General features: G+C 40.7%; 1 protein-coding gene across 3 annotated transcripts in view; it reads left to right on the top strand.

Moving 5' to 3' along the window:
- The first annotated feature begins 538 nt into the window (after window positions 1–538).
- The window catches only part of ANAPC5 (anaphase promoting complex subunit 5), a 40943-nt gene continuing 28743 nt past the window's right edge, over window positions 539–12738 (top strand). For 2 of the 3 annotated variants that reach the window (XM_006149301.3, XM_006149303.3), the window contains exons 1-6: window positions 653–859; window positions 4238–4317; window positions 5507–5616; window positions 6466–6658; window positions 7805–7871; window positions 11137–11238. In XM_006149301.3, coding sequence (XP_006149363.1) covers window positions 653–859; window positions 4238–4317; window positions 5507–5616; window positions 6466–6658; window positions 7805–7871; window positions 11137–11238 — 759 coding nt within the window. Of the gene's footprint in view, window positions 860–4237; window positions 4318–5506; window positions 5617–6465; window positions 6659–7804; window positions 7872–11136; window positions 11239–12738 lie in introns of all 3 variants that reach the window. The other variant, XM_006149302.3, reaches the window with a different exon arrangement.

Raw genomic sequence — 12738 nt, forward strand, 5'->3', positions numbered from 1 at the left:
TGCTAGCCCCTCCAGGTATTGATTTTTGTAGTTTATTACATAGGAAACAGAGATTCACCACTGGGAGGCGAAAATACATGGCCATTTGTAATTTGACATGGCTGTTTATGGAATTTGTGAAATACTTTAGAAGAAAAATGTTTATTCATATCTTAAACAGCAAAGAAATGACCAAACTTTTGAGTTTAAAAATTAAGTTAACGAATCGAATGCGTACTTTAAAGGTGCGGGTTTAATTTTATTGCTTTTAAGTACAATCATTTTAAAATTCAATTTAAACGAGCAACTGGGCTACCACTCAGTTCCTTCAGATCCGGACCCCAAGCACTGACTCCACCTTTCAGCGGGTGCCAGTCCACGTCGCATGGGAACCTGCTATCCTTGGGCAAGAGTTTCTGTAGGGAATTAGTTTTTAGCTGCACCGTCTTTGCCCCATCCCTCACGGCACTCCTGAGCTTTCTGATTGGCCTTATTCTACCCATGTGGTCTGACAGTCCGCTATGATTGGTCGAAGGCCTGCCGCGGGCGCAAGGCGGTCCCTTTTCTGGGTACAACGTAGTTCTGTGGAGAATGTAGAAGGGAGTTCTGGTGTTCCCGGAGGTGGCACTGGGCGTTGCTCGTGGTGGGTTCCGGGATTTAGTCTCGGGCCGCCATGGCCAGCGTCCACGAGAGCCTCTACTTCAATCCCATGATGACCAATGGGGTGGTGCACGCCAACGTGTTCGGCATCAAGGACTGGGTGACGCCGTATAAGATCGCGGTGCTGGTGCTGCTGAACGAGATGGGCCGCACCGGCGAGGGCGCGGTCAGTCTCATGGAGCGGCGGAGGCTCAACCAGCTGCTCCTGCCGCTGCTGCAGGTGAGAGGCCCCCGCCGGCTCCCGCTCAGTCAGCGAGCTTTTACTGAGCACCTGCTTTGTGCCGGACACTGCCCGGGCCTGGAACCCAGGGGTTCTTCAGACACTCCCGCTGCCCTGACGAACTTGAAATAAAGATAGCCGATACCGCCAGCGAACACTTGAGGGCTTGCAGTGTGCCAGGGGCTTTAAAAAAAATTATCCATTTATTTTAATTTGACCAGACACACACACACACACACACACACAGAGAGAGAGAGAGAGAGAGAGAGAGAGAGAGAGAGAGTGAGAAAGCAAGCTACCAGGTCTGGAACTCGAACCGTGGTCAGCCATGTGGGAGTGTCCAGCACCTTAACCACCAGCCACCTGCTGGTCCCCATCAGGCACTTTGTGTGGCTTTTGTTGTTGCAGGTCCACGTCTAGTGTGTGTTAGCTGAGTGGAGAATAGTTCAATTCTAAGATCCTCCGTCTTCTGTAAAATGAGGATCCACATAGTCCTGAACGTTGGAGACACAGATAAGCCATAGACTTCCTATCCTAAAGGGGGGTAGTAAATAATAGTAATGACACAAGACTGACGACGAGCAGTGATGAGCACTTAACTGTGTGCTATGTCCCTGACTTTATTTCATTTTGCAGAATCAGGTCTTAGCTCCACTAACTTTCTAGCTGCCACTTGGGCAGGTTCCTTAACCTGCTTGGTCTCAGCCTTCTCTCTGTAAATCTGGAACTGTAGGAACTGTGTCATTAGCACATGATCCTCAGTTACTGTTAACTAATGTTTCTATTTTTTCTTTTAGGTTTTTGCCATAGAACATTTGTGCTAGAGAGAGACAGAAAATGAGAAATCACTCCTGGGGTGATGACCACACTGCAATCCTTTATCCATTCTCTCGGGATTTTGGGTATCCACTCGCTTACGTTGGCATGTGGAATCCAGCTGCTTAACCCACCTGGGGTTGCCCCCTCCCACATACATGTTAGGTTGGCAAAATCAAGACATATTTTTTCTTTTTCTGTGCATAAATGTGTCATGACTTTTCTGACAACCCAATACCTTCAATTTAATTTTCCTTTCTTTAGCTTAAATGTTATTTCTATTCTGAGATTTGTTCTGTGCCCTTAATAAGACTTGGATGTCTTTCTGTGTCAGCACAATTGAATATTTTTTTTAACAGCTGCATAAACTAAAGCAACATGATTTAACATTAATTATAAGTTAAATCTCTATTCAACTTTTCTTCATTTCAAATGATGTGTGCAAAACATCACTTCTCGGAAGTGGAATTGTTGGGTTATCACATCTAAAATTGATACGTATAGTGTCAGTTTACTCCAAAAAAGATTCAGTGTTCAGGTTTTTTTAAAAAAATTATTTATTTATTTAATTTTATTTATCATTATCATTATTTTTAAATTTGCTATAGGGCACATGAGAGACAAAGTGAGAAAGCAAGGCACTAGGTCCAGGACTCGAGCTGTAGTTGACCATGTGGAAGTCCAGTGCCTCAACCGCTATGCTGCATGCTGGCCCCAGAGTTCAGTTTTTTTTTTTTTTTAACTATTTTATTTATTATTATTATTTCAATTTGATCAGAGAGAGAAAGAGAAGGAAAGTCAGAAAGCAAGCCACCAGGTCCAGGACTTGAACCACTGTTGACCCCGTGGGAGTCCATCACCTCAGCCACCATGCCACCTGCCAGCCACATATTGTTCAGTTTTAAACATTAGCTGGCTTGTAATTTTTTTTTTTTTTAAGAGATTTTTGCTATAGGGCACTTGTGTTCACCACAGAGACAGAAATTAGAAATTGCCCTCCTTTGAGGGGATGGCCATGCCACAGTCCCCTCTCCTCCATTCTCCTCTCGGGATCTTGGGCCCGCATGCACATGTACCCAGCATGAGTTTCAAGCCACTGGGTCTGAGACTTGAACTGTGATCGGCCATGTGGGAGTCCAGCGATGCAACCATTATGCCATCTGCTGTTCCTCTTGTAATCTTCATAGCTGAGATTGCATACTTTTTGGCTCTCATGGTACTTTTTATGGACTTCAGCACATAGTATGTATGCCTATCTTTCAAGGTTTGGGATAGGAACAAATGAGATTATGGTTGCAAAAAAGAGAATGTCTGTATTTGTGTAGTGTTTTCTAATTTTCAAAGCAATTTGCATTATTAAATTTTGCTCCAACTAAGGGAGATATTATTATTACAGATTGAGTATTCCTTCTTCAAAATGCTTAGGACCGGAAGTATTTCAGGTTTTAGAATATTTGTGTATAGGGGCCATCAGGTGGTGTGGTGCTTAAGGGTGCTGGACTCCCACATGGCCTACCATGGTTTGAGTCTGGACCTGGGACCTGGTGGCTTGCTTTCGTGGCTTGCTTTCTCACTTTCCCCCTCTATCTCTCATTCTGTCCTTCTCTGGTCAAGTTTAAATAAATAAAATAGGGGCCAGCAGGTGCCAGATTCCCACGTGGCTGAACATGGTTTGAGTCTCGGATCTGGTGGCTTGTTCTCTCACTTTCTCTCTCTCACTCTCTCTCCCCTTTTCTCATCAAATTTAAAAATAATAATAATAAAAAGATATAAATAAATAAAGTTAAGTGAAGTAATTCATTAGAAAAATAATATTTGCGTGTATGTATGATGAGCTATCTTGGGGATGGAACTCAGGTCTAAACATGAAATTTATTTATTTTCCATATACACCTTATTCATATAGCCTGAGAGCAATTCCATATAATATTTGACTGCGACCTGTCTCATGCAGTTGAGTATGAAATTTTCTATCTATGGCATCATTATACTCAGAAAGTTTTGAATTTGGGAGTATACTGGATTTCCTCTCTTTGGATTAGGGATACTTAGCCTGTATTTCTGTTTTACTGATAGGGGAAACTAGGGCTCAAAGAGATTATAATTTTGCCATGATTACAAAGCTAAGGAAGGAGCAATGGATTCATGCTTCTTTTTCTTTTTTTTTGGTTATATAATTATTTTATTTTATTTATTCATTCATTTATTTTAATTTGACAAGAGACAGAGAGAAAGAGTGAGAAAGCAAGATGCCAGGTCCGGGACTCAAACTGTGGTCAGCCATGTGGGAGTGTCCAGCACCTTAACCACCATGCCACCTGCTGGTCCCCTTCTTTTTCTTTCTTCTTCCATTTTAGACAGTTCTACTGACTATAAACAAAAATGGTATGGAAACACAAAGTATTACATGAGCTTTTTAGGTTGATAGGAAAATCCTGATTTGAGATTTTATGTTTGGAATGATTGTTAAAACAGAGGGGTTGATAATTTATGTTTGCAGTTCTTTATCTATTTTCTGCTTTTAAAAATTGATCTGTGATCTCACTATCTCTTCTCTCTCAGGGCCCAGATATTACCTTGTCAAAACTATACAAGTTAATTGAAGAATCTTGTCCTCAGTTGGCGAATTCAGTACAGATCAGGTAAGCTTCACTTTCTGTGTATAAGAAAAGATGTCAAGTAGATGAAAATAACAAAAGATTATTTTTTTAAGAATTATTTAACTTTATTTACTTATTTTTATTTTAATTTGACCAGAGAGGGACAGAGTGAGAGAGAAAGAGAGAGAAGAAAAGTGAGAAAGTAAGCCACCAGGTCTGGACTCGAACTGCAGTCGGCCATGTGGGAGTCAGCGCCCTTAACCACTATGCCACCTGCTTACCCCAAGACCATGTGGTTATTGATTCTTTAAAAAGATGCCTTTATTATTCTAAGTACCTTTATTTCCTAAATACCTTTAGTTTTTTTTGTTTTTTTTTTTTGTAAATGGATTATATTGTACATATTATGTTTTGTTTTTTAGTTTTGCTATAAGGTATGTACATTCACTGGTGAGAAATAGAGAAAGTGAGAAATTATCCTTCAGGGGGATGGTTATGCTGTATCTCTTCTCCATTCTCCTCTCCAGATTTTGGGTGCACCTGCACATGCCTGGTGTGTTTTTTAAGCCACCGGGTCTGGGCCTCAGTGCAGCCAGTCATGTGGGATCCAGTACCTGAATCCACACAACCTGCTGACCCTGTACATATTGTTTTGCAGCTTCCCTCCCCCTCCAATTTATTACTCGATATAGAGCCATCTCATTCTTTATAGTTTTTGCAGAAACTTTTACTGGCTGATGAGATACTTTGACAAATTTTATGTTAAGAAAACATTGATGCTTTTTTGGGACCAGCAGATGACATAATGGTTATGTCACTGGACGCCCACGTAGTTGACTGGGATTTGAGTCCCAAACCCAGTGGCTTAAACTCTGGGAATATGTATGTGCGTGCCCAAGATTCTGAGAAGAGAATGGAGGAGAAGGGATTGCGGCGTGGCCATCCCCCCTCGGGGGTGATTTCTCGCTTTCTGTCTCTCTGTTTCTCTCTGTCTTAATGGTGAGCGCATGTGCCCTATAGCAAAAACCTCTCTAAAAATAAACAAAAAAATGCAGATACTTTTTAGAAATATAGGAGTGACATTTGGATTATAATGTTTTCTTTATATGCCACTATATAAATCTCTGAACTATCTTTAAAATAGATTTATTGTAGATAATTGAGGAATGTGAAACATGAGAATATATTCAAAGGACCTTCTTAAAATATACACCTTAATTTTCTCATTCAGGATCAAACTGATGGCTGAAGGTGAACTGAAGGATATGGAACAATTTTTTGATGACCTTTCAGATTCTTTTTCCGGAACTGAACCAGAAGTTCACAAAACAAGTGTAGTAGGTATGGCACTCTTCTCAGAAGAGCAGAGATTATTTTCCATGAAGTGAGCAGCTCTCTAAGTCATATCTGTCATGACTCTGCTACACAGTAGGGATGTTGGAGATATTGTAGTTTGTATGCCTTGGCATTTTAATCTGTATTTAAGTAGTTTACTTGCGGAAAAGCACCTTTAGTCTACAGGAGTCAGAATTAGAGTCTGGTCCAGAGGCTTGTAAGGTTTCCCAGTTCTTTCTCACATTTCTGGGGAACTCTTGCCTGTGTTATACAGCTGTAAACGGGAGAGTCACCAGCTGAATTCAAGAAAACAGGTAAGTAAGAATACATTATTGACACACTGTATAAGGTGAGGCGTACACAGTATTCCTTTAATGCTTTTCTGTTAGCTTCGTGTCCATCTTCCATCTCTCTAGTTTGTTCGCTTGGTAATTTTTATAGTATTCATATTTAACATTATTTATTCTCATCCTATGTGCCAGGCTATGGGTGAATAAGACAGATGTAGGCTTTCCTCTTATGGAGATTATATTCTAGTGTGTGTGGGGGGTACATGGTAAAACATAAACAGATTAAGATTACTTCAGGTAGTATTAACAGCCATGAGGAAAATAACATGGAGTAACATGGAGGTGGTAGCGGAGAGAGATGGTGGAGTGAGGGCGGGAGGACTGAGCTCTGGATGAGAAACCAGCTTGGTAATGGGTGGAGATGGATATTCAAGAAGGAGAGAGTGGTAGCTGCACGTGTCTCTCTCTGATTATGTGAAGAAGGAATTGCCACAAATGCTCATTGCCGTGGTGCAGCCTGGATTTTAGTTAATGCTTTCCACCTGTCTGTGGTCTTCTGTTGCAGGTTTATTTCTGCGTCACATGATCTTGGCCTACAGTAAGCTTTCTTTCAGCCAAGTGTTTAAATTGTACACTGCCCTTCAACAATACTTCCAAAATGGTGAGAAAAAGACAGTAGAAGATGCTGATATGGAACTGACTAGTGGAGAGGAGGGTGAAAGAAAAATGGAAAAAGAAGAGCTTGATGTGTCTGTGAGGTAACTTGGGATATCTGATAGGGATCTCTTCCCTGCGAAGTAGGGTAACCTCAAGTGTAGTAATTCCTCATCAACTCAGGATTCATGTGCTGGCTCTTCCTTTTTTGCCCATCACCATCCAGGAAGTTGACTTCTAGGGGTTGTATCAGTTGGCTTCTTGGCCTCTGACTTGTGATTGGTTAGTGGAAGGCACTGATGGGAAATCCAGAGGGCAGAGTGTGAGGGTGAGGTCAGGGTGAGGTCAGGGTGTGGATTCAGACTCCTTTCCATTGGAGTTGGGGCCGGGGGGCAGGCTATAGGGTTACAACTTCTGTCAGGTGGTCCCCTCTGCACTTCTTTGAAGGTCTGGTAACTAAGTGGTCTTCCCAGACTTGAGGTATAAAGGTGTTCTCTCTTAACCAGTCTTGGGGACTGGGTTGTCCCTAGAATATCTCTGTCCCCTGCCCCTACTTTTGTAAATGGTCCTTTGTTAAAACTCTTCTCAGTTACCCAGTTTGGCCCAGCCGCAATGGTGTAGGCAGAAGGGCGCTGCTGTGCAGTGGTTGGCATCACGTGGAGGGTCTGGGTTCAGTTCCCAGTTCAACCTAAACAGGTTGGGCACCTGTCGTCCTTGCTAACTTGGAGGACAAGCCAGGAAAGATTGTGACATGGTGAGACCCTGTCAAAGATACCTCTCTTGCCTCTGTGTGTATGTGCTTGCTTTTCTCTCATTTAAAAAAAAAAAAAAAAAAAAAAATCACCCACTTTAAATATACTGTTTTCTGTTGGGGTCCTAAAATTGTTTTTTATCATATCAGAGTGATTTAACAATTAATGTATTCAGTGGAAATTTGTTGAATGGTCATTTTGCAATTCTTTCTCCTCCATTCTACTCCTGAGATCTTGGGCATGCATGCACACATGGTGTAAGGTTTAAGCCACGGGGTCCGGGACTCAAACCATGGTCAGCCATGTAGAAATCCTGTGATGTAACCACTATGCCATCTGCTGTCCTTGCAACATCATTTTTAAGGATGTTATCCATTTCTGGGAAGAGAAAATTGATTTAAAGTTTTTTAACTTTTCCGATGTAAGAATCTATGATTTGAAAATGTTACAATTTTTAATTTTGTATAATTCTTTACTATTTTTAAAATTTTTTTCCAGAGAAGAGGAGGTATCTTGCAGTGGACCTTTGTCCCAAAAACAAGCAGAATATTTTCTTTCTCAGCAGGTATGTTAACTCTAATTGACCGTGAACTCTCGTTTTAGATTGTGACACATATGTATCATGTCATATGCCTGTTACATCATAGGTTTACTAGTGAATCTGTGTTTTGCCTTACTCTCAGTCTTCTCTTCTTCACTAACAGTGTAGTTGTAGCTGTGGCCCTTTCTAGTTGGTGTGTGATTTTCTTTTTTTCTTTTTTTTTTGAAGAGGTTTTTGCTATAGGGCGTGTGCACTCGCCAGACAGACAGAGAGAGACAGAGAGATAGAAAGCGAGAAATCATCCCCCGGGGGGATGGTCATGCCGCAATCCCTTCTCCTCTATTCTCCTCTCGGGATCTTGGGCACGCACGCACATGAGCCTGGCGTGAGTTTAAGCCACCGGGTCTGGGACTCGAACCATGGTCGACTATGTGGGAGTCCAGCAACATAGCCATTACGCTAACTGCTGGTCCGATTTTATTTTTTTCTTAAAGTTATAATGCAAGTTTCATTTCATAATTGTATATGAGTAACATGGCCCAAAAGCAAGTAGTTTAGAAGACTTGCTTCCCTCTGCTGACATTTTATTATAGACATTTTCAAACAGAATAAAAGCTGAAAAGCATAGTATAGGGAATGCCCATCTACTCTTCACCTGGTTTCTATAATTAATTTTTTGTCTATCACCTATCTCCTTATCCTCTATCCAGCCACCATTTCGTTCTATTTATTTATATATTAATTTTTAATATCCTTAGTTCATCTTTTTTTTTTTTTTTCTTTTTTCAGTGCCAGAGAATAAATATATACAGCGGAGGGCAGGGATGCCCCCCATTAGGGCCTGTTCACACCATCCCCTTTCCTCCCTTCCTTCTTCCTGCCAGAATCCTGGATACACTCATGGTGTGTTTTTCAAGTTGCAGGTCCAAGACTTGAACTGTAGTTGGCCATGTGGACCTAGCTCTTTCTATATATCACTTAACCATTGTACTACAGGAGTAGCCCTCATCTTACCTTCTGATGTATTTCACGTCGTGGTCATCAAACATTGCTTTTCGCTGCTCTTGAGCCATAGTTTTTCATTCTCTCAGTGACATCATTTGCAGCATAGAATTTTTATTTTTTGCTCTACTTTTTATACTTTTGTTATTAATTTTCCATCTGCAGAATGATAGAATGTTTAAATCTAGATAAAAGTGATGAGATTGCCCCTGCAGGTAAATGTCCAACAGATGAGCAAAGCCCGTCTACACAGTTGGCTAACTATAGAAACAGATACAGCTGGATCCTTACCTCAGCCCCCACCTCAGTGCCGCAGATGGATTAAAGGGTTGGATATAGATATTTAAAACTATAATTAGTGTAGAAAGAACTACATATTAACTTTTTACTCATCTCTGGCTGTAGAAAGACTTTCTAAACATAAAAGCTGTGGAACTGAACCTATAGGAGATCACTTGATTTCTTTTTAGTGTAAAAATTTAAAACATCTGCATGTCAGAACATGTTCTAACAAAATTAAAAGGCAGACCAAAAAAATGGGAAAAACCATATACAATAAATATGACAAAGGATTAACACTTTTGCTTTAGAAGTTGCATTTTAAAAAGTTTATTTATTTAATTCCATTTGTTATTATTATTTCCAGTTTGACCAGACAGAGACAGAGAGAGAGAGAAAGGGAAATCAAGAAAGCAAGCCGCCAGGTCCAGAGCTCAAACTGTGGTTGACCATGTGGGAATCCAGCAACTTTATCTACCACGCTACCTACAAGCCCCTACAAGTTATAGTTTTAAAGACTTTGATAATGAGACAAATTTTACAATACATTATTAAATGAAAAGAAAGTAAAATTACACATCATATTCTAATTTTGTTAAAACTATAATGTGTCTATACCCACCCAGCCACCTCCCCCCCCACACACACACACAAAGGGGGACTTCAAAACATTCATGGGAAAATGAAATTAAAGTATGAGTTTATTTTGGTGAAAAATTTAAAAACCTATGCATAATATTCTCAAAATAAATGGTTCCCATGCACTTTCTCTCTCTCTCTCTCACACACACACACACGCACACACACACACACACACACACACGTTTGTCACACATGTAAAATAAGAAAAAAGAAAAGACTGAGTTGGGCCAGCCTGTGGATTGGTTTGGGCAGCTAGATCTCCATGGCCAGCAGTGCACTTCAAGTCCTGAATCTGGTGGCTTGAAAAACATGGCAGGCATGTGTGTGTGCCCAAAATCCTGAAAGATGAAATGGAGGAGAGGGGATTGTGGCATAACCATACCCCATAGTGGGGTGCTTTTTCTTTTCCCCCGTCAGAAGAGTGCATGTGCCTTCTGGCCTGTTCGAAATAAAAGGGGGGCCGGCAGGTGACATGGTGGGAGATGCTGGACTCCCACATGGCCAACCGTGGCTCAAGTCTCAGGTCTGGTGGCTTGCTTTCTCACTTTCCCTGTCTCTTACGCTGTCTCTCTCAGGTCAAATTTAAATAAATAAAATAAAATTGAATAAAATAATTCTTTAAAAAGAAAGAAAAAATGAAAAAAGAAAAATTTGTCTAGGTAAAATTGAAGTAAAGTGTAACAGTTAAGTATAAACATTTAAATTTGAACTAGTTTCTACTTATTTTGTATAATCATTGCTGTTATCATCCATGTAAGACAAATAACTAGGTAGGGGAGGGCACCTGTTATCATACAGCCCTTTTTAAGTGCTGAAGATACAAGGAGGGAGCTTCAAGAGTCTGATGAGCAATTTTTTTTATTTTTTAAATTATGGAGAGTTGATGACTTTTTTTTTTAAGAGTTACTTATTCAATTTTATTTATTCATTCATTTATTTTAATTTGGCCAGAGAGAGACAGAAAGAGAGAAAGAGAGAGATAAGAAGGAAAGTGGGAAAGCAAGCCACCAGATCCAGGACTTGAATTGCAGTTGACCATGTGGGAGTGTCCAGTACCTTAATCACCACACCACCTGCTGGTCCTGGCTTTATTTTATTTATTTATTAAGACTCTTTTAACATTTTTATATTTTTTTATTATTTTGAATTTGCTATAGGGTACATCTGTTTACCAGAGAGAAACACAGAGAGAGAAAACAAGCCTCCAGTTCTGGGTTTAAACCACCGGGTCCAGGACTTAACCATGGTTGACTACATGGGAGTCCAGCAACATAGCTGTTAGACCAACTGCTACTCTCCCCCCTCATATGTTTCCATATGTTTCTTGACCATTTCTTTCTACTGAGTTGTCATTTTTAAATTTCAGGCTTCTTTGTTAAAGAATGACGAGACTAAGGCCCTCACTCCAGCTTCCTTGCAGAAAGAATTGAACAACTTGTTGAAATTTAATCCTGATTTTGCTGAAGCGGTGAGTCTTTCCTGGAATTTATTGCTTAGTTAGAAAGGGTCAGCAAAACCACTCTATTTTTTTTTTTAATTATTATTTTATTTAACTTTATTTATATTTATTTATTTTGTTTTAATTTGATCAGAGAGGGACAGAGAGAGAGAGAGAAAGTGAGAAAGCAAGCCACCAGGTCCCAGACTCAAACCACGGTTGGTCATGTGTGCAGTGGTCATGTGTCATGTGTCCAGTGCCCCAACCACCATGCCACCTGCCGGCCCCACAAGACCACTCTTTAGATCGAATAACTATGCAGATAAGAGTCCATCTGTTGGCCCAGGTTCTTGAAAGAAATCATGTTATTGGCCAGCAAACAACTGAGTATAGGTTGCAAAATTGCCCCCACCCTCCCTGGGCCACAGGGTTTCTTCAGTCTATTGATATTCTCTTTTATTCACCATTTCTCTGATGTTGTAAATTTTGGACTAACAATGATAGTGTAGTGATAAAAAAAAAAAAGTTTTAGGGCTGAAAAAATTTCTTTTATTAGTTGTTCTTGTTTTAAAAGTTTCAGTAATCCCATAGGAATTAGTGAATTTTTCACTGTGAAAACTTCCCCTTTTTTTGTTTTTTGCCATAGGGCGGGCGCCACCACGCCCCCCTTTTTTTGTTTTTTAAAGGTTTTCCTGTGTGCACTTGCTCAAGAGAGACAGAGACAGAGAAGGGAGTGTGATAAATCACCCCCTCCAGGCAGATTGCCATTCCAGAATCCCCTCTCCTCCCTTTTCCCTTCAGGATTTTTTCAGCATCTTTTTTTTTTTTTTTTTTTTAAAGAATTATTTATTTAATTTTATTTATTCATTCATTTATTTTAATTTGACCAGAGAGAAAGAGAAAGTGAGAAAGCAAGCCATCAAGTCCAGGACTCAAACCATGGTTGGCCTTGTGGGAACATCCAGCACTTTAACCACCATGCCACCTGCTGGCCCCCATTTTTCTTTTTTTTTTTTTTGAGAGGTTTTTGCTATACGGTGCGTATGCTCGCCAGAAAGACAGAGAAAGACAGAGAGACAGAAAGCGAGAAATCACCCCCCACAAGGGGGATGGCCATGCCGCAATCCTTTCTCCTCCATTCTCCTCTTGGGATCTTGGGCGTGCACGCATACGTGCCTGGCGTGAGTTTAAGGCACCGAGTCCGGGACTCGAGTCGTAGTCGGCTACATGGAAGTCCAGTGACATAGCCATTGCACCAACTGCTGGTTCTGCCCAGCATAATTTTCAAGCTGCTTGGTCCAGGACTTGAACCATAGTTGGCCATGTGCGAGTCCAGAACCTTAAGCATCAAGCCACCTGCTGACCTGTCAAAACTTTTTGTTTTCTTTTCCTTTTTAAAACATTTTGCCAGAGTTCATATGTGCTAGCCAGAGAAAGACAGAGAGAGACAGGATGAAATCACTCTCCATGGATTGAATAGTCATGCCACAATCCCATCTCTCTCTCCCTTCCTTCCCCTTCAGAATTTTG

The sequence above is a fragment of the Tupaia chinensis genome, unplaced genomic scaffold (assembly GCF_000334495.1).
Source record: "Tupaia chinensis unplaced genomic scaffold, TupChi_1.0 Scaffold000258_1, whole genome shotgun sequence".
NCBI classification, from domain to species: domain Eukaryota; kingdom Metazoa; phylum Chordata; class Mammalia; order Scandentia; family Tupaiidae; genus Tupaia; species Tupaia belangeri.